The 27277-nt window shown below is 45.1% G+C and overlaps 1 protein-coding gene across 1 annotated transcript in view; it reads left to right on the plus strand.

Annotated features, from left to right (window-relative positions):
* The window catches only part of GRID2 (glutamate ionotropic receptor delta type subunit 2), a 1421890-nt gene that overhangs the window by 923012 nt on the left and 471601 nt on the right, over positions 1–27277 (plus strand). The window contains exon 6 of the mRNA XM_084855634.1: positions 18037–18210. Coding sequence (XP_084711760.1) covers positions 18037–18210 — 174 coding nt within the window. The remainder of the gene's footprint in view (positions 1–18036; positions 18211–27277) is intronic.

Below are 27277 nucleotides of genomic sequence, written 5' to 3' on the forward strand. Positions count from 1 at the left end.
AAAAAAATAAACTGACAAAGAGGAAGAAAGACAGACAGTCAGACAACAGCAAGAAAAAAGACATGGGATAACTGTAACATTTTAATATGGCATTTAAAGGAAATCAATGTAGATGTCAGACAATCCTCCTTGGGGACAGTATTCTGTAACCTGGATTCCACAGCCTAAAAGGCCCTACCCTTTTACATTTGCTTTCAGGATTTTTTTATATATATACTGAGGGTAGGGATCAACAAATCTGTCCATTTTGCTTTCTTGGGCATTCAATTTTTTAAACAAAAAAAAACACCTCAAGTTCTTTCTGTCCCTAATATGAAGAAATTTGTGAATTTTGGTAAATTCTTATCAAAACTAAACTGAAATGAAATTCTCACCCATCTGCACTAGCCAAATTCAATAGCTACAGCTGTTCCCAGCATGGAGAAACATGTTGCATTTGCCTGCCATAGAGCTGTTAAATATGAGGAGCCTGTCAGAAAAAAAGAGGTGGTAAGTAACCCTAAATCAGCAGTAACATGGCTGAATACACAGGGATTCAAACCCAAGACTTTGAAAAGCTAAGCTCCCGAAGCGCTTGTCCTGAATGGACAAAAGTGTCAATTTCAGTTTCTCATATGTTAATGTTAGTAATTTAAAGTTCTCTCCCTCCCAAATATGAAGACATTTGTGAATTCTTATAGAATAGAATGAAGTGAAATTCTCACCGATCCCTAAAGAAATTCATTAGGTTTTATGGGAAAATATCATATTGTGAAGAGACTGAGATCTGTGAAAGCACTAGATAAAGAGTTCGGATAGTGGAGAGTATCTGAGAATGGAAATAATTAAAGAAGTCCTCCCTTAAGCTTTTCTGAAGTCCTACAGACAGGACTATAGTTGAAAGTCTTCTACCAAAGATACACAAGGATGCCACCAAAGAGGCAGCCTTTCAAGTTTAACTCAGAGCACAGTTCTGCACCTGCTGAAGCTCTGAATCCTCAATGGGATGACATACATTCTATTAAGGTAATGTAGGGGTGCAAAACCCAGGAGCCAGATGGTTTTTCCAGGAGCCTTCTTGGTAGGGATATACAGTATGAGAAATTCATTTCACTTTGTTTTTGATCAGGATTTAGCCAGTTTGCACCTTCCAGACTGAACACAAACTCAAACACAATCTGTGGTCAAAGTCCATACATTTCTGGGCTTGCAGTGTGATTCATGGACCTCCCAAAAATGCATTTGACAGCATGTGTACATTTGAAAAATGCACATGAAACTAATGCATGCTTTCGAAAAATGCATTCAAACATGCTTTCATCAATGGAATAAGAATGTGTATATTTCAAAGATGTACACAATTGAAGCGTACAAAATTTTGCATGGATTCATGTGAAAAGAAGAAGAAAAAGTAATCTGATATGGACATGACTTGGAATGAGCTTCAAGGTGGAATTTGGAGAACTTTGGTGAGCTCACGTTTTGCTGATTTGCACTTTTTTACCACTTGGAGGGAGATGTGGAGACCTGAATGTGCCTGCCAGTGGATCGTGTTCTCCTTGGTGCATTCTGATCCTGGCCTTCTTCTCACGTTCCTTGTAATATGCCCAAAGTCACACTTATTTTTATCATTACTTCATATCACTGAGAGCTGAGTATTTATTTAGCATTTGTATTTATGAGACACCAATAAAACAAGTTATCTAGGCATCGCACAATTAAAAATACAAAACGATACAGTACAAAAATATAAAAACTCAGCAGAAAAAATGACACAAAACTGGAAAAAAATACAGAAACAAATACAAAAGTAAACATGATTTTAAAAACACACAGTAAAGGCCAACATGAAAAGTATTCTCAAAATGGGTTCTTCTTGGGTGATGCTCTGAGAAGGCCAGGCTCAAATTAAAGAAGGGAAGAGGGATTGAGAGAGGAAGAGAAGGCAGCACCCATATCTCACACACAGGAGCAGATGTGGTATGGGACAAACTTATTTCTTGCTCCCTTCAGAAGTTTAATTGCAGGTTGCCATGTCCAATGTTTATGTTGCTAGTGATTCCTCAGTATTTGTCCACACATGGTCTAACCTGTAATCATCAATGCATCAATAATTAGTCTCTGGGTCTGAAATCTCATTGAAATGTTGCAACTATCATGAGGCAGGTATAATAAAAAGCACTCTTGGCCATGACTACACCCAATGGACTCATTGATGAGTCGAGGAATGCTCTAAGGCTGCAAGCCTGAATGACAACGGAGAACTGAACTCCTTCAGTGATTAAAAGGAAGACTTGGTAATCATCATTACTTCAATCTAGTCTGAGAGTTAAATATCAATTGACTGACCTCATCCAGCTCTCAGTAGGCACCAGGCACTGGAATACATAAAGACTATAGCACCTAGTACAGATAACAAGGAAAGATAGAGCTGGGTTTTATCTAGTGCTCTATCAAATTTTCTTTCAGCCTCTTTTTCTGCAATTCATGCATGGTGGGGTGAAAAGAAAACACCCCCAAATATTGGGATGGGGGCAGGAGAAAATTCTGATAATTTTAGGGGGTTGGAGTTGGATTACCTTACTTTACAGATGAGGTGGTTGAGGGTAATTCCCCACCCTCATTTTTTATACTTTAAAAGAAGCCTTGACAGCCATCATCAGGAACCAGTGAGCCTCTCTGTCTCTCCACAACCTTCTGACTTCCTTCCGGTCATGATTTTCTTCCTATGCCAGATCACCATGGAAACAACTCTAGCTATTGTTTCCATGGTGATCTGGCATAGAAAGATCAAGGCTGTAAGGAAGTCAGAAGGCTGCAGAGAGATGGAGAGGCTCATCAGCCATTGATTGCAGCTGGAGAGGCCTTTTAAGGGTTAAAAAAGAGGGGGAAAACATATGTAAAATATGATAAGCCAACCTCCCCCCCCACCACCAAATGTCTGAGATACTCTTCCACACATCCCAAAAAGGATAGAAATTCTTTTTCCATTTTTAAGGGAGTTGAATGGTCCTGTAAAAATGGAGAGGGAACTAGTTTCAGCCCAGTATTAGGGATGTATAAGAGGTTTGATTTGCCTTGCGAAACACATGAGCATGCCCCATTCAAAGCCCGGAATGCAAGCATGTGTACACTAAAAACTTCCACAAATCGTTGAACACATGCTCATGTCTGTTTTGTTCCTGGTTCCCAGTTTGATTTGCACAAATTCCCTCAATGGACTGAATATTTTGCACAAATTTCAAGAGATTTGCACATTTCAAGAGATTTGCCCAAAGCTCCCATTCAATCTCTGCTTGATTTACGCAAGTTTCCCTTTCACACAGAGCAAGCAACGATTGTAATCACGGGTGGGAACTGAGCATGAGACAAGCAGCAGGATGATGTTCGGAGAATCCTGGGGATCTCAAACATCGCCCATTCGCCCATCCTAATGCTAGTTTCATCAGCACAATATGCTTTCTTTTTTACGTTCGATTTTTTTCCTCATGAAATTTTATTTTATTTTGAAATAAGGTTAACAAAATAAAGGCAACAAAAAGAAGAACATAATAAGTCAAAATCACTAACGAAACAAAGGAATTCCCTAATTATAAATCTTAGTCTATATGCTTATGGAACATCTACAATAAAATGGCCTAAGAAGGAGCTCAATATCTAATGAAAGTAAAAATACAAGTTCTACAACATATAAAAGGAGCATACATAAATGTCTCTCATTTTGTATGTTTGTGCATATTAATCAGAAAAAATACAGGGAACTGTACTTCGTTGGAACTTTATCAAACTTTGAAGTGCCGTAGAAAGAAGACCCTTCAGCCACCTACACTTTAAAAGTTATGCTGAAATCCTGTCCTCCTCCCCAAGGAGAAAATTATACAAAACTCTCACATCCTCCAGCCTCTTTTGCCAGAGTTTTCATCCCCCCCCCATGCCAAAAGTGGAAGAATTGAAATGTTCGGCGCGGCACGCAGGAATCCAGGATCTATCTATCTATCTATCTATCTATCTATCTATCTATCTATCTATCTATCTTTATTTATTTCTATACCACCCAATAGCTGAAGCTCTCTGGGCAGTTCACAAAAATTAAAACCAAAGAGCACACAATAAAACAATACAAAATATATAAAACATTAAAACCACAGTAAACAATACAACCAGAATAAAACCAGAATAAAACCTAGCAGCAGTGTAGGGATTTGAAATACAGCAAAGCTAAAAGTCTAAAGCACTGAAATGCTAAAATGCCTGGGACAATAAAAAGGTCTTCACCTGGCACTGAAAGGAATACAATGTCGGTGCCAGGCGAACCTCACTAGGGAGCTCATTCCAGAGCCACAGTGCCACAGCAGAAAAAGCCCTCCTCCTAGTAGCCACCTGCCTCACTTCCTTTGGCAGGGGCTCATGGAGAAGGGCCGCTGAGGATGATCTTAAGGTCTGGGCAGGCACACATGGGAGGAGGCAATCCTTCAGATCCATCATTAGGCTTTTTGAGCCTAATCCATCATTAGGCTCAAAAAGATGAAACAGCATTGCTTTAGGAAATCCCAGTGGTCTGACATGAAGAAATTCCTGACAGTAATCAGCAACCATCCTGCCTTTCCTCTAAGGAGCTCAAGGTGGCATACATTTTATCTTCACAAGAGCAACGTGAAGTAGGTTAAGCTGAGAAATCTTAACTGGTTCAAGATGAGCCAGTGAGCTTCATGGCTGAGGGAGAGGGGGGTTGAACACAGACCTCCCCAGTCGTGGTCCAACACCACACTGGCTCCATATCTCACCATAGGCCTCATATACATGTAAAGCTGGACAGAGGATGAAACTAGATCTCTCGAGGAAAGCATTGTGCTGTGCATCCCCACCCTTTGGAACCCTTAATCTTTAATGAGTAGAATCAGGACTCCAGAGCAATATACCTTCTAGAACTCACCAACATCTTGAGATAGCAGCACAGAAATGACAAATATTTGTTTGTTGTTTATTAATTCAAAGTTCTTCTACCCCATATTTCAACTCAAAGGCAACTTCCAATGATCTTTCTATTTGGTTTGATCATTCTTTCTAACAAGATTAAAATCACAATAAAACACACCCAAATAAAACAGCACATAAAAAACAGCATGAGCAGTCATAAGAATCCCAAAGATATTGTTCAGACAAATATGCAGTGTTGTCTTGTCATCTTAAATTCAGTAGATTAGGTGCCAGATGAGCATCTCTGGGAAGGATATTCCACAGCTGGGTGCCACCAAAGAGAAGGTCCTTGGCCACCTGCCTAACATCTGGAAGATGAGGGAGCCAGAGAAGGACCTCTAATTATTATCTTACATGTTGGCAAGTTCATACAGGAACAGGGGGTTAATACGATGCAATTTTCCCAAAGGTGGGCATGTTTAATAAAGGTCAGAAAAGCTGAAAAAGTCAGACTAGGAGGAATCTGGAAACAGACAGAACTCATGTGCTTGTATTCAGTCCGTTAATAAAGGAGCAAGCACTGAAAGCAACATTAAAATATGTGTTTCACTGGTCACCTATTCAGATTTATCTCTGCAAGCCGCAGAGGCCAGAATGTATTTCAGCAGAAAGATGGAAATTCAGGATTCTAACAAAACCCCACAGGCTACAGTAAAGACCCTTAGGGCTGTATGTTGCCCATCACGAGTTTCAAATATGTCTCTGAAATCACAACAGCTGTATTTTAAAAAATGAAAATGGAGTTTCTCACACATCCGTGGTTTGTCGGTTGTCATTAGAAACGGCAATTTTAATGAGAACTTTTAAACCACAGAAAGTGCTCCGGGAACCACACATTGCTCACCCTTGATCTAGATGCTCTGAACTTTAGTGGTTTCATTTGCTCACTTCAAGATGTGAGAATGTTTGAAAACCCTTTACTTGAATTTATTGTCCATTACAAGCTATTTTATGTAACGTAGTGAATCAGCACTGAGAAAGCAGCATAACAGAAACCAAGTTGGAGAACTGAAAAATAAATAACTCTCATTTCTTTTTATATTAACAGCTGTGTGTATGCCATCACTCCATTTTGTAGCACAATCAATGATTTTAGTGCTACTCTGTCCTCTCTGATTGATGTGATGGAGAATAGCTTTTTCCTTGCAGGAACTAAAAACACATGAATGTTAAATGTTAGATTAGGTGTAGGCAATGTGCTGCCCATGAGCACCAATGTACCCCTGCACACCTTTCTTGGCACCCACCAAGGTGCCCTACCCCTCCCACTTTTTTAAAAAAAATCATTTTTGTTGGTGCTGAATAGTGGGCTTAAAGAAGTTGTTTAGTGGTTGAGGCTCAGGCCCCCATCTCTGCCTTGTACTCAAGTTTTGGGTCAGGTTACTCATCCTTTGTGACTAGCTATGCCTCCCAGGGCAGCCATTTTGTGATGGTGCCCAGGAAAGCATCTCAAATTGCCAAATGTGCCCACAGCCCCAAAATGTTGCCTACACCTCTTTTAGAATATTATGTGACTAGACCTAGAGTAATAGAAAATATCAGAAACCTTTTGTACCCACACACCGCATTTCCTACTTTCTCCAAAAACAGATTGCCCTGGAGCCAGCCTGGTGGTGGTGGTGGAGGTGAACAGACTTCCTATTCTGGGAGGGATATATATCAGTTCAATAGTCTATCCAGGACCTCCCACATCAGGACAGTTGAAAAAGTATCTAACTGCACATACCTCCTTACTGAAGGTGTGCAGCTGCCAGCAGCCCTAGTAGTGTAGTGGTTAGAGTGTTTGAGTGCTGAGGAAGCCCATGATTTTACAGAGTGCTTCCTTTATACCTAATCATCCGACTTTCAAGAGAGATCAGTAACAAAGTGTAGTCAATGTTCAGCTCCTAAAATTGGTGTAAGATCTTCAGACAACGTCAGTCCTCTTTATGCCTCAAAATGAGAGGCATAACTTTGCATTGTTTTCAGTAGTGCCAGCTCCAGGGTTTTGAGGGCCCTTGTGCAAGACACCCTCAATTACGGATGTCGTGAGAGTCTGCGGGAGTGGTGGAGTCCAATGAACTCCCCCTCACCCACCCTCCTGGACCTTGCTCGCCGAACCACAGGGTGCTCACGGACCTTCTCAGCGAGCACCCTGCAGCTCACCGAGCACCTGGCAGCTGCCTGCCCTCCCAAGCGAGCCACCATTTTGCGGCCCCATTCATGCCTGAAACGTTGTCTAGATGCCTTCTTTATGGCTGCCAATTACACAACATTACCTACCTGGATGCACCCAAGCTACCATTGTTGTTCACAAAAGTGGTTCACTAAGGAAGACAGGTGGCCGGGCAGCTTTGTCAGGCATTTGCTGGGCTGCGGCAAAGGTCACACAACACCGCGAGCAGGGGTGGGCGGCAGCAGTGGCTCGGCGAACGCCCAGCGAAGCTAGGCATGGGTGAGTCCATCCATCCCTACCCTCACTGTTCCCCCTCAGTGAGTCTACCTTCTCACTGCCATTGTCACTATCTGCTCCTGCTCCTCATCCTCTTTTTCATCATAGCTACCATTTGCTTGATTGACAGAGAAAAAGCCAGGGAGCAAATAGGCAGTGGCATCAGCTGCTCATCCTTTCACCCCCTCCATTATCTGGGCCAGACAGAGAGGCAGGTGAACAAGTAGGTTGCAGTGGTTGAGAGGAGGAGCACAGGGTTCCTGTCAGTGGGCCTGTGCTGGGCTATGGGCCCTCAGCAGGTGCCCAGTTATGCCTACTCTGGACACAGGGCCACCTCTTGAATAAAGTGTAGCTTTCTAAAAGAAGCCTGGGTTCCTGCTTACTGGAGACCCAATTTGTGCCAGGGCAGACTTTCATCTCTGGTCTACTCTAGGCCCAAATATAGGAGGCACTCATGTGCTTTCAGTCATTGCCATTGCTGACTTCTCTTCCCCCTCTATTTTCAGTGTTCTTTTGTTACTATGAACAGAGCTTATTCACTGCTTGTTGGGACTGGGAAGGAATTTTACTTGCTTCCATGCTTGGGCCTTGCCTTCCTCATAATAATATTCCTGATAATATCATTGATTAACTCTTTGTCCCAACTTCCTTGTTGCAAGCCTTGGTAGCACAGGGCCAGATCCCTTTCTAATGGTTAGTGGGGTTGGGCTAGGGGTTAGTGGGGGTTCTTCCCCTAGAAGGGATCTTAGGGTGAAGGTTCAAGGCTCCAGCCCAGCTTGGTGCTGGCAGGCCTGCCGCGTACCCAGGTCAAAGAAGGGCCCCATGTTAGTGATCCATGCTGCAGCAAGCCCAAGACTCCTGCAACTCCAGGTCTTATCCCAGCATGTGGGTGTGAATGCAGAAAATCAGCCAGGCTCCTCATTAACTGGATCTGTGCCCTAATGCTGCACCAAACTCTGTATGCTGTAAACTTATGTGCAGTTGCTAGGGATGGAGGAAGAAATTAGTTTGGTATGCCTTTCAATGCGAACTTACATGACTACCAAAGGTAAAACTAATGCAGTTATACTTTGATGATTGCACTTCTCCAACCCCAAACTGCATACAGCTGGGGTCTTCGCTATTTTTCAAGCAGGAACCACTTTTGCTGTAGGTACCAATAGTGAGGCCATTTTAGGGCCTTTCCTGGCCTTGAGGAGCCTCTCCTCTTCTTCCCCGCTGGTTAAGCACTGTGCACCAGACTCCAATGGAAGCCTTTTTGCCTTTTTGGACCTCTCCTCCTTATTTCCCTCTACATCATCCAAGCAAGACCTCAGCACTCATTCACTAAGTCATCAGGCAGGCAAATTCCAAAGGGTTCACTTGTATGAGGACAAACATTTTCCCCATCATTGAGAGCATGGTCTGTTTATCTCAGTGCTACAAAATCTCCCAGCCCAGGTCCACATTGCGCTCTCTTTCACTCACTCTCGCTCTTTTGCCTACATGTTACATTTCCCCTCAACCTTCAGTGCCTGCAGAGTGCACTACTACAGCTAGCCAATCACACTGATCTTTGCCTCTTGGGCTCCCCCCCCCCACAGCTAACTTCCAGGTGATGAGGGACAGGTCTCCTGACCCTCCACCCCCAAAGTCTCCTCCAGTAGCCCAAATCATAGCAGCCAGACCACTGCAAACCACAGAATGAAAGAAAATTATGTTTGTGAAAAAAATATTAGTAGTTTTGACTCAGCTGTGTTCTTAGGGCAGTTGTGTATGTAGAAAGTAACCTGAAATGTAGTTATCTTATCTTGTTTATATAGTGGGTTGGATCCAGATCTAGTAAACCTACTGAAATTAATGGGACATAAGTTTGTCATAACTAGGGATGGATGAACCATTGCCATTTACCCGCCCCTGTTCAGCTCCCTGGACAAGTTGCCAGATGGTCCACAGCTGCGCAGCAAGTGACTGCCCAACCCTTCAGTGAGCCACCATTTTGTGTAAAAATGGCGGCTTGTTGTTTTACGTAAAAGGTCTTTTACACAAGCAGCCATTTACGCAAGATTGCAGACATTCAGGGAGCCAAACGGGGGTGGGTAAGTGGTGGTGGTCCACAGACTGGAGTCCGGGAGGCTGTGCAGGGGGGAGTCTGCCAGACTCCATCCACCTCTTGGCCTCCCGAAACATCCCTAGTCATAACTAAATTAAGTCCCATTGATTTCAGTGGGTCTACTTCAAGTATGACTAGGTCTGGAACCAATCCAGTCACAATAGTTTCCTCACTTTCAAAGGATCCATCCAGAAAACAGATACCTCAGATGAAGTTGCTTCTTAAACATTTAATTGAAGGTGTAAATAAAACAGAAACAAGTCAATATAATCTATATAAAATACTGCAATTGTTAATCTGTTCAGTGCATTGCTTGTAATACTTCATTATTGTGACAAAAAATATATTACCCATTCCTCATTGACAGTGCTATCCTATTCATGTCCAACAAGAAGTATGTCCCATGAGTTCAATGGGACTTACTCCCAGGTAAATGTGTATAGAATGCAGCCTAAGCCTTTTTCCCCCCACAATATTTTTAGTCTCCAGATAGTGTTTGTAAAATACACAATTTGTCTTAGGGGCAGCAACTGCTTAAAGGCAAAGAGAGGGAGAAAATAAAAACTCTGACTTCTAATTAAAATGCACAAAACTGCTGAATACTGAAGAAACAATGTGCTGTGCTTTTGGGGAGAGACAATTGATAAATGTTTGCACAGCTAAAAGTCAAAACTTCTTAGAAAATAGAACTTGGCAGTCTAGCACGGTCACATGAGTATGATGCTTCACAGCATTAAATAACCTGACAGCTCCACAGTTACTGCAGAGGCAACTACTCCAATTCACTCATCTTGTACCGCATATTGTGTGTGTGTGTGTGTGTGTGTGTGTGCATGTGCGAGCGTGTGAGTGTGTGTGTGTGCGCGCGCGCGTGAGGGGGGCATTTATAGTGCACACAGATCTATCCCATGCCCACAAAATCACTTGGGACCTGGCTATACATGATGAAACAGGACAATGATCTGTTGTCCCCGTGAATAACTTGATGAAGTCCCAATTCACACAGGAAAACATTCTGAGTAGATGGCAGGACTGCTATTATGGGCAGGACATGTGGAGAGGAAATGCTTGACTAGCACAGGGACCCTGGCAATTGCAGAGAGATACACTACATTCACACCCCAGCCATGCAGAGTTGTCCCAACCTCAGTGCTTTACTTTTCTTCATAGGAGTGAATAGCAGCTCTTCAGTTATATGGGGAGAAAGTCAAAGGGTAGAACATAGGAAGCTGCCTTATACCATGTTAGACCATCATCTAAGCTTTATATTTGCTTCACTGACTGGCAGCAGCTGTCCAGGGTTTCAAACAGAGTCTTGCCCAATCCTACCTGGAGAAACCAGGGATTGAACTTGGGACCTCCTGCATGCAAAGCACATATTCTGCCACTGAGCTACAGGCTTTCCCAGACTTGGAGGAACAATTGCAGCTAAACCTGTCTTCTAATCCTGGTGAATAAATCCAATGTCTGAAGTGAGGTGCAGGATGTCTCTTCTCTAAATCATGGCACAGATCCAGCCCTTTTTAGGCTTGCAATTTGCACAAGTTAACCATATTATGGCTGCAAATTACTCCTGAAATTTGCACCCGTTATGCAAACAGTGGCTGCAGTTTGTGTAAAATGGCAATTTAAGGGGGAAACAAACATGAAATCCATGAGCTGGCCCGACTCGATCCGCATTGAGTTGGGCCAGCAATCAGATAAGCAAGACGAAGTCCATGGGGCTGGGCTGATGAAAGCTCAGAAAACTTCATCCCCCTGGACAGATTCCTCCAACATCCCTAGTCCCAGATTCCTTGTCCTTTGTCCCATAGGGGACTGAGCCAGCTCATACCTGTGTAGCTCCTTCTCATCATCTCCTTATCACTAGCTTGTGTTCTGTTCTTGTGTTCTGTTTCATTACATCTAGAATGCCTTGAAGGGCATGACGATAGTGCCCCACGCATTCACTAAACACAGGGAAGACTCTCCTTGCTAGCCATTAGGGATAAAAGAGAAATTCGTTTCAGTTTGGTTTTGATCAGGATTTTCCCAATTCACATCTTCCGGACCAGACACAGACTTGGAAGCAATCTGCGGTCAAAATCCATACATTTCCGAGCTTGCAGTTTGATTCATGGACTCCCCAAAATGTGTTAAATAGCACATTCAATGTGCTTTAATCAATGGGAAAAGAATGTGTACATTTCAAAGGTGCACACAAATGATGTGTACGTTTGGAAAAATATGCACAAAAATACATATGGATTTTCATGCAGAAAGGGGAAAAAAAACAAAGCTTGCAATCTGATATGGACTTGAGTCAGAACGAGCTTCAAGATGGAATTCAGAGAACTTCAGCAAGCTCAAGTTTTGCAGATTCACACATCCCTACTAACCATGCCACCTGCATGCTAATGCACACTACTGGAAAACCACCCACCACCTCCATAACTGGGCTAGTATTGCCTCTGTGGGTCCCCTAAGCTCTGTCTCTCATTGGCTTCTTTCCCCAGGTTAGCCCCAGATTCTGTGCCTCATGGCCTTGGTGCACTGCAATGGGTGTACTCCCTGTTCAGCCACACTTGGTGCAGTGGTTTACACTTGTTCACCCACACAGAGTGTTATATTATAGACATCTTTTTAATACAGCACCTTCCATGTACTTGGTGCCTTATAGAATAATCTAAGCAAAAGAGTTATGGGGGGGGGGAAGAGATCCCTTCCACAAGGACTCGGCAATCTACATTTCAAATAGTGGGGGAAGAAAGAATCCAATGCAAAATAGAGTGGACCCTCTGCTGCTTCTTTGCATGTACAAAGCTTTGAACAGGTGAAAACAAGGGTGATACAGGTGAGCTTAGGGCTATGCACTGCACTGCTGATCTCCGCACTCTGGGGGTATTTGCTTTTGGTCTTGAAGCTGAATGGCTATCTGCTTCTTAACACAGGTGCCAAAGGCTATCTATTTGTCATTTCTCTTTGTCTGCTATCTGTACCTTTATATGCAGAGCTACTCATGTGCAACTCTTCTTGTAAGCAGTTCTGGATCAGCCCGAGATGTGTAACAAAGAACAACAAGTTGTTCAATACACTATGAACTTAACCACTATCCCTCCAATTGAATAAGAACCTGTGACTTGTAAAAGAATGGAGTTAATAAAATTCTCTAAAACGTCTATCTCTAATTGTATTGCAGGTATATTAAGAACTGCTTGCATTTTGCAAAAGACAGCAACTTTTCCTCCCCCCTGTAGATAATGGAATGATACAGACTAAATGATAAGACAGCTTCGTAAACTGAGAGAAGCCATTATCTATGGTACATTAAGGATTAATCGACCAGGAATCCAGGATATTACACTGGACACAGCTGATGCCAGGTGTTATTTTGTTTACAGAAAAATCTATATTTCATAAAGAACATAAATAACAGATGGCTTCAAAAATCTATGACAGGCTATGAAGAAGAATAAAATAGGTTTAGTGTAGTCAAGAAGATTGATGCTTAAAATTCATGGCTCTCAGCATTTTATTTGTTGGGCCATTAAATAAATAAAATAACAATAGTACTACACCTGACCCAGTTGTTCTGGAAATTTTAAGTATAAGCATATATAGGAACATGTAGCTTTATGTAGCTGTTCAGACTTTATTGTGTACCCAGTTTTTGCACAGATTAATGTTAGGCCCAATTGTATGATCAGCTAAGAATGCTTAATAACAATAGCAGCACTATTAATTATTATCAATATTTTCCTAACTTTCATATGGGTTATTATACTACTTGGGTTAAATATTCATATTTGGCCCACTGGATGCACAACAGCTGGTGATTAAAAATGGGTGAGCTGTCCCAAGCCTGGGTCCGATTAGCTCAGAAATTATCTAGGTTCTTCTGAAGAAACTCTGAAGAACTTCAAGAACTTTTCTATGCCATTCCAAGTTCTTGGGAAAATAGCTGCCTGTCTTTGCTGCCCTCTCCCATCCTTAAAAGTTATTCCTGTCAGCTCCCACTCCCCAAACACACTCCCCCCACTTCCCTTCCTGTATTTTTAGCTGGTGGTAGCCATGAGAACTACAGAAGAAGTATAGAGAGAGAAGAAAGGAGGGAGTGTTGTTCCCCCTTTCCCTGCCTCCTTTCTATTGCTACAAGACACTGGTAACAATGCAATAGGGTATAGGGGACTATGGGAAATGCAGTTCTCCCAAGGATTGCTGAAATGGCTAGCATCCCTCCCTACTGGCAGTGCTGGCTAAACAGGATGCATTCAGTAACAGTGCAATCTAGAGAACAGTGTCAGTGTTAAATGATCTATTGACTGTTGTATTTTCCCCATCTAACATTATTGCCTTTCTTGCTATGAGTTTGTAGTGTCACAAGCATTTCTAAATGATTCTGTGTGTGGCAGGCCCTACCATTAGGCAGAGTGAGGCAGCAGATTCTTGAAGGGGGGGGGGGTGTCGGTGTCAGCCTTCCCAGCCATTCTCTTGAGCTATTCCCATCCTCTTGGACTGGTACTGTTTCGGCAGTGATTCTTGCATGTTGCTGGCCTGGACCAACTGGCTATCTCCACTACTTGCCTTCTCCCAAAGCATACAGTGCCTTTTGGAAAGGGTTCTGCCCAAGCAAAGAGGCAGAGAAGCAAACATCCCAGACCACACACTCCAGCAGACATTGTTGTTCTGCTCATGTGATGCATGCTAGAGCTGCTGCTGCTACACTACAGTATTTGTTTGAGTAGGAGCCAGGCAGAGCGATGACAAGTGATGGCAAGTGAGTGATGGCAAGATGTTTGAGGACAGAGCCATGTATGGCAGGAGGCTTGTGATGTGTCATAAAATGTGTCTTTTTGCCAGTGCTGAAGATTCAACTGCCAGCCCACTCAGCTTTCATAAATGGAATGGGCAGGTGCCATTTTGTCCTTCACTTCAGGCATCATTTGTCCTTCACTTCAGGCCATGTGATGCTGTGTGTGAGGTACTTTACAGGATAAGAGATCAAGCAGAGGACCAGGTGGGAAGTAATCTTAGAACCTAGTCAAATTGGCTGTTAAAGTGCTCATGGGGCGGGAGGTTGTTCTTCTTTCTATCGGTGCTTACTCATACACATGTATGCAAATTTCATTTTTGCTCACAAAACATGTGAGCATCCCTCTTCAGAGCTCCAACTGTGAATGCAAGTGTGAGCATGTATCAACCAAAATATTAATAAACTGTCAAACAAAAGCTCAGGTTCATCTCATTCCCGATTTCCAGTTTGATTTGCTCCGTAGACCAAATCAGCCCTGCTTTGGTCTATGGAGGAAAGTTGTGCAAATTAGGAAACTTGCACAAATTTGGAGAAACTTGCTCACATCTCTCATTTGATCACTGCTCAATTTGCATAAGTTTCTTGTTCGTGCAAAGCAAGCAATGATCACAAATGTGATTGAGCACAAGATGTTTGTACGTTATCGCTCATTCATCCATCTCTACTTACTCATGCCTCAGACTAGGGAGAGTGGGTTTAGAGCACTCCTCCCTCCCATGCTTGCTGTCTCCTGCCCTTCTTCATACCCCATATCACAACCTCTGCAGCCCCTTCAACCCCTCGCTCATTCTTCCATGGCCTCCAGTCTCTTGATACTGAGACACCACACTCTTTACTCTTCTAGAGAGCCACACCATTTAGTTCTCATTCCTGGATGAGCTGTAACTGGAGGGACAATAATTGTTCTTTTTCCTTGTGTGTGGCTTCAAGCTGCAGCTTGGAGACACACATAGTGCCTTGCATAAGTATTCACCGCCTTTGCTGTGACACCCCTAAAAAAGCTCTGGTGCAACCAACTGCCTTCAGATGTCACATAATTAGTTTAATGGAGTTCACCTGTATGCAATTGTAGTGTCACAGGATCTCAGATTAAATACACATGTTTCTGGAAAGCCCCAGAGTTTATTGGAGAGCATATCTAAATGAACAGTATCATGAAGACCAAGAAGCTATCAAAACAAGTCTGGGATAAAGTTCTGGAGAAGAACCAATGTTTAACCAAAAAAAATTCTCCCAAACTATGAACATCCCCTGGAGCACTGTTAAATTCATGATTACAAAATGGAAAGAATATGGCACAACTGGGACACTGCCTAGAGAAGGCCAATCTTTGCGTAGCCTATCATGTGAAAAAACAGGGATGCAAATGGCATCCACTACGCCATTTGTGACTGTAAAGCTGATAGATTTACCCAAATGCAGCCATAAATTGCTGTATTTAGGCTAATCTAACAGCTTTACGGCCGCAAATGGTGAAGTGGATGCCATTTGCGTCTGGAGTTAGCCCAGCAAAGCAATACGGCACAATATGGCAATGGCGGCCAGCCGTATCGTCAGCAATGCGGACCTGGCGGCCGGCTCCACAGGATCAATGTGCAGAGGGAGCTGACCCGGACGGAGTCTGGGGGAGGTGGAGGTGAGTGGTCCATTCTGCCACGGGCCTCCAAGCATTCTTGGAATCCAGCCTCATTGGGGTCCATGGCAGAATTCTTTGCCATCCCTAGCTGATCACCAAATCTCAGTGACCGGGTAAGGAGGACATTAGTCGGAGAAGCAACCAAGAGGCCAATGGTAATTCTGAAGGAGCTGGAGAGATCCACAGCTGAGATGGGAGAAACCGTCCATGGAAAAACTATTACCCAGACGCTCCACAAAACTGGCCTTTATGGAAGAGTGGTGAAAAGAAAGCCATTGCTGAAAAAAACCCATATCAGATCCCATTTGGATTTTGCCAAAATGCATGTGGGAGACACAACAAACATGTGAGAAAAGGTTCTCTGGTCTGCTGAGACCAAAATGGAACTTTGGGGCCTTACTGCAAAACTCTTGTGTGGTGTGCAAAACCAACAGTGATCCTTGCCCTGAGCACACCATCCCCATGGTGAAGCATGGTAGTGCCAGCATCGTGTTGTGGGAATACTTTTCATCGGCAGGGACTGGGAAACTGGTCAGGATTGAGTGCTAGGTGAATGGAGCCAAATACAGGGCAATTCTAGAGGAAAACCTGTTTCAGTCTGCAAGGGACCTGGGACTAGGGTTGGCAGAGAAATCCGCTGAGGACTCAAATCAGTCCACAGTGGAATGACCCCACTCACCTCTAGGTCAATTTCCTGCAGGGCAGCTCTCCAGAACTGCTGGTGTCACCAAGGCCCTTCCTGCCCACACCAGTTGTCAAAGTCTTCCTTAACAGCTGGCACAGGGCAGAAAGGTCACCATGCAGCCAGCGCCCAGCACTCTTGCATTGGCCTCCTCTCCAGGAGACCAAGGAGAGAATGCTGTGGTACCCCCGAGGCCCTTCTTCCGCCTGCTGGCTGTCAAGGGCTTCCTTAACAGCTGGCACAGGGAAGAAGGGTTGTGGCACGGCCAGGAGGAGAGCCACCCAGCAAAATCCAGCAGACCCGGTAAGGCTCTAGGGAGATCCGCAAGGCCCCGAGTAACCCGGATTTCCCCGCCATGGACCCCACCCAGACCAGAAGTCGTGGGGTTCATACACCTCTACCTGGGACTGGGGCAGAGGTTCACCTTCCAGCAGGACAATGACCCTAAACACACAGCCCAAGTTACACTGGAGTGGTTTTAAAACTAGAACCTGAATGTATTAGAATGGCCCAGTCAAAGCCCAGACCTCAATCCGATGGAGAATCTTGTGGCAAGACTTGAAAATTGCTGTTCACTGATGGTCCCTATCCAACCTGACAGAGAGCTTGAGAGGTTTTGCCAAGAAGTTTTGCCAAGAAGTTTTGCCAAGAAGAATGGGGGGGGGGAATTAAGGATCCAGATATGCAAAGCTGATAAGAGACTTACCCCCAAAGACTCACAGCTGTAATTGCTGCCAAAGGTGCTTCTACCAAGTTTTGACTCAGGGGTGTGAATGCTTACACAACCAACAAATACCAATTTGTTTTTGTTTAATTAACTTTTGTGGCATAATAAAAATATTTCTCACCTTCAAAGTGTTAAGTATGTTGTGTAAATCAAGTGGTACAAATCCCAGTAAAATCCATTTTAATGCCAGGTTGTACCACAGCAAAATGTGGAAAAGTCAAAGAGGGGTGAATACTTATGCAAGGCACTATATCTTTTCTGCTTGTTTCCCTTTATTTGCACTTTTAGTCTATGTAGGGAGTGCCCAATAGACTCCCAAGTGAATTTCTCACCCTTGGGTTCTTCATGATTGCAGTTTGCACTAGACTGCAATGTAAAACATCACTCGTTTGGGTAATACGCATGTGAGTTTATTGCAATGGGCCTGCTCGATGTTCAGTCTTCATATTATAGGGGCAGGGGAATGGATTAATGATGGCACATGCCACTACAGCTTAGAACAGCATTCTCCAACCTGGTGCCCACCAGATATTTTGGACGTCAACTCGCCTCAGCCAACATGATGCAACAGTCAAGAGTGCTGGGCATTGTCATCCAAAACTCCTGAAGGGCACAGGTTGGGGAAAGCTGGTTTAGAATATATATTCTAATGTTTTTACAACTTGTACTGTTTTCATCAACCTTACATTTTTGTCATGTTTTCTCTGCCTTGTCTTGCAGGAAATCAATGATGCAGATGTGCAGGAACTGGTGAGAAAGTCAATTGGAAGGTTAACAATTATTCGGCAGTCCTTTCCTGTGCCACAGAACATCAGTCAGCGATGTTTCCGTGGGAACCACCAAATATCTTCATCACTCTGTGATCCTAAAGACCCTTTCTCCCAAAATATGGAGGTATCCTCAGATTCCATAAAGACATTGCCATGCCATGCAACTAGCTTCTATAGCAATATACACGGGGATTGTGAAAAAAAAATGGGGTTTATGCAGTGATGTTTTGGGCTTCAGCAGGTCACACTCAGACACACACATATATGATCCTTAATACAACACACATGCATATTGTTTGTTTGTCTGTCTGTCTGTCTGTCTGTCTATCTATCTATCTATCTATCTATCTATCTATCTATCTATTTAAAACATTTCTATCCTGCCCTATATCATTAAGATCTCAGGGCGGCGTACAGATAAAAAAAATGTAAACAGTATAACACAATAAATAATTTAAACACCTAAAACATATTAAACTATTAAACAAGCTAAAACCAGTTAAAACCTAAAACAATAAACCAGCTAAAACAATGTGCTAGGGAATGCATTTAGCCCTCAAAGGCTTTAGTAAAAAGCCATGTTTTTACTTGGTGCTGAAACGAGACCAATGTCTGCGCAAATCAGGCCTCCAAGGGGAGGGCATTCCACAACCGGGGTGCCACAGCAGAGAAGGCCCTCTCCCACATCCCACCATAGTGTATGTCTCGTACTGGTGGGACGCAGAGGAGGGCCCCTCCAACAGATCTCAGTTCTCAGGCAGGCATATATAGGGAGAGGTTAATAAAAGTTTTGAAGGTCAGCACTCATTTCATCTACTGTAAGGAAATGGTTCTCTTGTTTCCCATTGCAAATATCCTACCTCAGAAAACATGTTCAAATGGAGCCAGACTTTTCGAGTGGGGGAGAGGAAGTTTGCATTTCTACCCTCCACCTATTTGAAATCTCTCAGCACTGCTGTTTGCTGAGTGGATGGACTTGGCTGTAGAATGAATGAATGAATGAATGAGAATTTGTTCATAAGCACAGGTCACCCCCCTCTCCTTCCTGTTGTGTATTCACTATGCCTTGGCCACTGCTGAGCAATAAAATCTGATGTGACCAGATGCTAGACTCTGGGATACTAGATGTGTCTCCTGTGTGGACTAAAATGGCAATAAAAGTCCATCCATTCCTTCTTCACCAGAAGAACTGGGAGACCAACTCTGCTGGTAGATGGTCCTGGCATGGTGAATATGAGAACACAGGAATCGGCCTTACACTGAGTCAGACTATATTGGTCTATGCAGCTCAGTATTGTCCACACTGACTGGCAGCAACTTCCAAGGCTTTCAGATGGGAGTCTTCCCCAGCCCTGCCTAGAGATGCTAGGGACTGAACCTGGGAACCTAAGCATGTGCTCTGCTACTGTGTTCCAGCCCTTCTCCAGGATGGTGCTGGCTTGCATCCCTGCTGAAATAGGCAATGGCCAGTATTTCTGAAGGGAAAAAGTCAGCAGCCCTATCTTCATGCTACTACAAACACCTCTTACCATGTCGTGCAGTTCTGTGTGCCATTTTCTTCCAGCTTAGGCTGCAACAAGATTGACCAAATGCGTGCTTCTCCTCCTTCCTGAGTTTTTGGGAAAGCAGATATTAAGACTTCATCGTTTTGGTTCCTAGCAAGGTCATTAGTGGTCATTCCATCATTTCTCTCCCTCCCTCCTCCTCAACAGAACACTGCAGCTTCTGAGAAAGGTACATTAAATCAATTGCTTTCAACTGAATTATACAGGGCATTAAGAAACCTGTTTTGATTAGGTGTGAGAGCAATAAATATATGAAGCAGTCTTTCAATAGCCACCGTATAACGTATTCTGAGGTTACCAGGATTAATGCAGCATTCTTCTGAGGTCACGGGAAGAGAGTTCGGAGATGCAGAAACTAACTTATACTTGAATTATTGGTGACTGAAAATTCCATAAGTACTTAACTGCACTATTGGTAAGGGCTTAAAATATCTGTTTAATGGCTGCTGATCACTGTTCTCTAAAGTCCTATTAACAGTTGATAGATGCACTGAAAAATTGCTCCTAAATGAACAAGTATATACATCAGTATGAACTGTGATGATGTCTCAGTATTCCTCTAACACAAAGTTAAGGAGATGTGTTTTTTTTAAGTCAGTTTGTTGGGAAATGATGTAGTTGGTGTTATTATGTGGCAGGTTCAGACCTTATTGTCTTTGCTCGCTTAGTGGCCCTTCTGTGTTGTGTTTTTGTTAGGGAGGATTCCTAAAAGTTTGAAATGTTTTCCAAGTCCTTTTTTTAGGGATTTATTTTTAAATCTTCTGAAGTCAGAGAGGCCAAAACCAACTCTTGACAATGCAGGTATTTCAGTTGCTCAGGCTATATGTCCATATTTATGACCTCGCCAATTACAGGTGAATGAGAATGTGTTAGAAGGCTTGGGTTTTCAAAGAAATAAAATCTCAGCTCTTTAATGAGCTGAATTGCCTGAACCAATGGGTCTGTCAATTAATCCATTTTAAATATTGGCTTTACAAAGTTCCAGTTAATTAAAAACTAGGGTAAGGGTCGGCAGTTGGCAGCTGAGAAGCTTATCCCATAAAGCGGGAGTGGGGAACCTTCTTTTTCTGTTGAGAGACACGTCCCCTCAGGAGTAATCTATCAGCTGCCACATGCCAGGTGTGGGTGGGGCTGAAGTCAGTGATGGCTGAGTCCCTCTCTCTCTTTCTGCAATACCCTTGTCTTTCTTCTTCTCCCTTTTACTCCCCACCCAGCAGCATGCTTGGGAAGGGACAGAACGCTTGCCAGAAGTCTGAACGGATCTCTTTCTTTTGAAATTAGACTGAAGGTGGCAAGTTGCCCATCCCTGCCTAAAGGCTTACTTGATTGCCCCACTCATACATCTTTAAATCCCTATAAAAGAGGTGGGCAACATACAGCCCAGAGGCTGCTTGCTATCCCCCAGCCCTCCCACACACACACTTAGGGGTATCTGTCATTTGCAAATCTGGCCCTTTTTAGCCCCAGTGGATTCCTGCTGCCCACCTGGCTCAGCTTGCATTCACAAGCTGAACTGTGGGTTTTTCCCAAAATCTGGGAACTTGGGGGGGGGGGTGTTTTTCGTTAATAGGCTGTAATCTGTGCAAATTACACAAATTACAGCTGTAATTTGTATAAATTGTGCCAATTCTGGTTCTAATTTTTGCAAATTATGCAAATTGCAATTCCAATTTGTTCAAGTTTCTATTTATGAAAAAGGAAACCAGAAGTTCCCTGAGCTGGCCCAACTCAATGCAAGCTACACCCCCTAGATGGATTTCCTTCAACATCCCTACCTCCCACTTCATCAGGAAAAAAATAACCAAACACTGGTGACTGTACTGCTATGGAGCACAAAAAGGGTCAGATTTAGCATGCAAACATGCTAATTTTGACCCTTTTGGCCCTCCATAGCAATATGGACACCATTTTTAAACATTCATTCATTCATTCATTCATTCATTCATTTATTTGGCACCCACAGAGGGTGCAGCTTGTAGGGGGGTCTGGAGGCAAAAAATGCCCCCTGAACCTCCTACAGCTGCCCAACCCTGCCCTATAACATATCTTATTGCCTTGAATACCTCTCACAAAAAGCTTCACCATTACAGAGGTACTTGTAGAAATCATGAACATATCTGATATGACAAATTTATTCCCTCATAGATGCTGATTGACTGACTCTCTCACAGTTACAAAGATAACACATTTTAGGCTATTTCCATGCCACTTATCTAACCATTTGCTCCTGAGTCCTAAAAATAAATACCTGAAAATGGGACATTTATATATTTCCCCCTGAAAATGAAGGATATGAATTGTACCCCAAAAGGTACACTGGTCAGTGGTAAAGATACAAAAGTGAAGATCTTCACCAGCTAGAATTCTGAAAGTTGTTACATATGTCTGAAAATGGGATAATGTCTTCTGGTCAAAATGTGTGATGTGAATTCTGTGTCATAATAACTGCCAGTACTCCAGCAGCTGTGCAAGCCAAGACAGACATGGGACAGGCTGTTGTGCTCTGGAAGCTGCATACTAATGTTGTGCTGAAAATTTCTCCCACATTTTTTTCAACCGTTCTCATTCAATTTGATAGAAGAGAAATTTCTTTCAAAAAGAAATTCAATACTGAAGAAATTTCAGAGAAATTCTCATGTACTGGGTTTCGGTTTCTTGGGCTTACCTTACTTAGGAGGTGGCCGAGGAGTGAGCACAAGTGTCCTGTCTGTCATTGTACAATCAACTCTCTGGCCGCCTGTAGCCTCCTCAGCTTCCTACACTTCAACTAAAGCCCAGTTTAAGGCACCATGAGGCAATTCCTCCCTTAGGGCTTTTTCAGATCAGGAAGTACAAGCAACCTGGGAGTAGGGATGTACGAATCCCTTACCTGGCTCCGTGCAGGGGCATCCACGGTGGGGGGGAGGCGCTCCGTCCCTCCTCCCAGAATCCACGACGGGAGGGAGGTGCTCTGTCCCTCCCCCTGGAATCCTGCCTAGTTGGCTCCGCTCCGCGGCCAAGCCGTGGAGCCACCGGCCGGCTCCAGCCGCCCACAGCCGGACATCCGGCTGCTGGGCAGCCCTGCAGGGACGCAAATGGTGGCTGTCGTAGCCTGCCGCCATTTGCATCCCTGTATTGAGCCGTGATAGGCTACATAAATATTTACATAGCCTATCTCGGCAGGGGGAAAAGCCCCAGAGTACATAAATGGTGGTAGCCACCGCCATTTGCGTACGCTGGGTTTTTTCCCCCCTGCTGTGATAGGCTACGTAAATACTTACGTAGCCTATCACAGCAGGGGGGAAAAAAACCCAGCATACACAAATGGTGGTAGCCGCCGCCATTTGTATACGCTGGGGTTTCCCCCCCTCCGCCGTGATAGGCTACGTAAATACTTACGTAGCCTATCATGGCCTCCGCAGGGACGCAAATGGCGTCCCTGCATTAGCCGTGATAGGCTACGTAAGTATTTACGTAGCCTATCATGGCTAGGAAGAGGAGGAAGTGAATGGCAGCCAGGACGGCTGCCATTCGCAAAGCAATGCGGACGGGAGCAGGTAAGTGCTCCGTTTCGCGTGCCTTTTGTGGGGTGGGGGCAGCGGGGACTTTGTCCCGCGCACCTTTCATGGGTGGGGGGGGCTTCATTCCGTGATGGATTTTGGGGGCTGAATGCACTGGCATTCAGCCTCACCGAGATCCGTCGCAGAATTCTCTGACATCCCTACCTGGGAGGCTAGCTGTGATTAGGGATACTCAAAAACATCACCAAAAGAAATTCAACACACATTATAGACTGTCCTGAGAATGAGGCGGAACAATGGAAGCCCTTTGCATGGGGGATGTAAACTTTCTGGAAATTGGAGGACAGATTTTGGCACTGGCTCCACCTCATCCCTGGGGCTTGACACAACACTGCCCCCCACACACACCTGCATTGTGGTGGGTACAAAATGGGTACCAGCCTGCCAACACAGTTGTTGCTGTTGCAGTACAAAACACCACCAAACCTTTACCAAAACCAAAAGAAGCTGTGCTACAAGCCCTGCCAATGGGGAGCCCTACCTGTGAGAAACTGTTGAGAATTTCTCCTTCCACAGGAGAAATTTGTTGAAATTATGTCCCAATTTTCTCTGCCCACACATAAGGTGGAGAATTTTGAGAGGCCATCTGCACACATTCCACTGCATTGCTCTTAGATTACAGAAGGGCTCATTTGTAATACCAGCCAGGAACATAAATCTGAACACAGGACAAGCCAAAATGGATAGATGTAGAACCTTTCCATTCAAACTCTTTGATATCTCTGGATGTGTGGAAGGGGACAGCCAGAGGCAGGCAGTAACATAACTTTCCTTTGGAATGCAAGCAATACACTTCCCTTATTCCATCAATATAAGGGAGTTGGACTCAATGGTCTTCTAGGTCCCTTCCAACCCTACTATTCTATGATTCTAAAGGCACTAGGTCTGATCAATCACAAGGCCACACAAGTGCAAGACTTCTCCTTACATGTGCTATAGCTTGGAAAAAAAGGAGGGTAAGGGGAGACGTGATAGAGGTGTACAAAATTTTGGATGGTGTGGAGAATGTGGATAGGGAGAGATTTTTCTCCCTCTCTCAGAATACTAGCACCTGGGGTCATCCCATGAAGCTTCAAGCTGATCGGTGGGAGATTCAGGACAGATAAAAGGTACAACTTCACACAGTGCATAGTTAACCTATAGAATTCACTACCAAAGTGATGGCCACCAGTTTGGATGGCTTTAAAATGGGGTTAGACAAATTCTTGGAGGAAAAGGTGCCTCTATCCCAGTGACTTGGGGCAGAAGGAGATATGGTAAGAGGAGGGGGTTGGGACATCACAGTAGAATGGGTCACAGATGTTTACACACTGTTCCCCTTCTGCCCCCCTCCTCTAGCTCTCAGGTTCCTTGTAGCTCATCTAGGGAAGTACGAATCCCTTACCTGGCTCTGTGCTGGGGCATCCGCGGTGGGTGAGAGGTGCCCCGTCCCTCCCCCTGGAATCCTCCCCGGCTGGCTCTGCTCCATGGTGGCTCTGCGCCACAGCGGCTCCTGGAGTTCCATCTGTGGCCGCGTTGCTGCAGCTGCAAATGGCGGCCATTGTAGCGGCCGCCATTTGCGTCCTTGCAAGCAGCTGTGATAGGCTATGTAAGTATTTATGTAGCCTATCATGGCAAAGAGCAGGGGCACAAATGGCGTAGCGGCCGCCATTTGCGTTCCTGCTCTTTGCCATGATAGGCTACATAAATACTTATGTAGCCTATCATGGCTGCAAGAATGCAAATGGCGGCCGCAGCAGCCCGGCCATGGCCAGCCGAGAGACCAGCAAGAGCCGCCACCACCACCAGAGCTGCCGCTGGAGCCACTGGAGCCGCCGCCGCATCAGCCCCAGGTAAGTTCCATCCCAGGGGGATTCCACAGGGTGGTGGGGGGTGGGAGGCCATTCTGCCATGGATTCTGGGGGGGCGGATTCTTTAGAATATTTACTGGAATCCGTGGCGGAATTCTCTGACATCCCTAAGCCCATCCACTGTGCCCTCCTGTCTTGTGGTGCTGCTATTTAATGCCAGATTGGTCTGCAATAAGACTGCATTTATTCATGACCTCATTCATGGATGAGAAGGCCAATCTAGTGTGTATTACTGAGACCTGGGTGGGTGAGCTGGGTGGGGTTGACCTGACTCAGCTCTGCCCCCTGAGTACTTGGTACAGCACCAACATAGTTTGGAGTAGCGAGGTTAGAGAATTCCGCCATGGATCCCAGGGGGGTCCGAATTCCAGTGAATTCAGCCCCCTGGAATCCGTGGTGGAACAGAGCCCCCCGCCCCACTACCCTGCAAAAGCACCGCAAAATAGAGCCTACCTGGCTGCTGCTCTGGCTGTGACTCTGGCGGCGGCGGCGGCAGCTCTGGCGGTGGCAGCTACAGCTCTGGCGGTGGCTCCGGCTGCTGTCGGGCTGCTGCAGCCGCAAATGGCAGCCATCGTAGCAGCCGCCATTTGCATCCCTATGCCGGCCCGTGATAGGCTACATTTTTACTTACATAGCCTATCACGGCTAAAGCAGGGACGCAAATGGCATCCCTCATGCCATTTGCATTCCCGCTTTAGCCGTGATTAGGGATGTCAGAGAATTTTGCCACGAATCTCGGGGAGGCCGAATGCCAGTGCATTTGGCCCCCCGAAATTGGTGGAGAAATGGTCTGCCCCCCCCCGCCCCCCCCGGGACGGGACTTACCTTGTGCGAATGTCCCTGGCGGCGGTAGCTCCGGCGCCGGTGCAGCAGCGGTGGCTGCGGCAGCCAGTCTTCTGACCGGCTGCCGCCGCTGCCATTTCCAGTAAAAAAAAAGTGATAGGCTACGTAAACATTTATGTAGCCTATCATGGCTAGATTTTAAAAAAATACCGTGATAGGTTATGTAAATGTTTATGTAGCCTATCACGGCTGAGTAAAAAAAACAACAACACCGCGCGTACGCAAATGGCGGCGCTACGCTACGTAGTAGACGCCACGCTATTTGCATTCCCCTTATTTTCGCCATAGTCTACGTAAATGTTTACGTAGACTAGACGTGCCAAAATAAGGAACGCAAATGGCGGTGCCTATGGGCACCGCCATTTGCGTATGCGCGGTTTGTTTGTTTTTTACTCAGCCGTGATAGGCTACATAAACATTTACGTAGCCTATCACGGCTGATTGCAGGGATGCAAACGGCGGCGGCTATGGCCGCCGCCATTTTCGTTCCTGGCCAGCCAGGATTCGCGGCGGGAGGGATGGGGCACCTCCCCCCTAGCCAGAATTTCGGGGGGAGGGACGGAGCGCCTCCCCCCCACCGCGAATCAAATTTTGGGCAAGGTAAGTGACTTTTGTACAACCCTAGCCGTGATAGGCTACGTAAATATTTATGTAGCCTATCACGGGCTTGCATAGGGATGTAAATGGCATCCCCTACGCAGGACGCCATTTGCATCCGCAGCAGCCTGGCAGCGGCTGGAAGCCCTGCTGCGGGTTGGCCTGGCCGGCGGCTCTGCGGCCTGGCTGCAGAGTGGAGCCAGCTGGGCAGGATTCCGGGGGGGAGGAACGGATCACCGTTGAGGATTCCAGGTGGAGGAACAGATTGCCTCCCCCCACCCGCGGAACGTGGTGGAGCCAGGTAAGCAGGGTTTCGTACACCCCTAGGTTGGAAGGCTGGGGGGTGGGGTCACCATGGTTCATAAAACTCCATCTCTCGCCAGGAAACCACTCCACCTTGGAACAAGCCTTGATGGGTAGCACACCTAGTGTTGGGCCATAGAGACAGATTGGGGGATGCTGCTGGTGTACTGCCCAGCCTGCTGCCCAGCAGCTTCCCTGACCAAGCTGGCAGAGGTGGTCTCAAGTGTGATGTTGGAGGAACCCAGGATAGTAGTTCTGGGTGACTACAACTTCCACACTGAGGCTGCCTCTGGAGCTTGGGACTTCATGGCCTCCATGACAACCATGGGGCTATCTCAGTTTGTCATCGGCCCAACACATGAAGCAAGGCAACCCCTTGACTTGTTTTTTGCTCCAAGCTGTGAGACGAATAGTCTGAAAATTTGGGGGAGGGGTCCAAGTCATGCCATTGCCATGGTCAGATCATTTCCTGG

Source organism: Heloderma suspectum, chromosome 5, assembly GCF_057233095.1.
Source record: "Heloderma suspectum isolate Gila_16-S chromosome 5, 16-S_ref, whole genome shotgun sequence".
NCBI classification, from domain to species: domain Eukaryota; kingdom Metazoa; phylum Chordata; class Lepidosauria; order Squamata; family Helodermatidae; genus Heloderma; species Heloderma suspectum.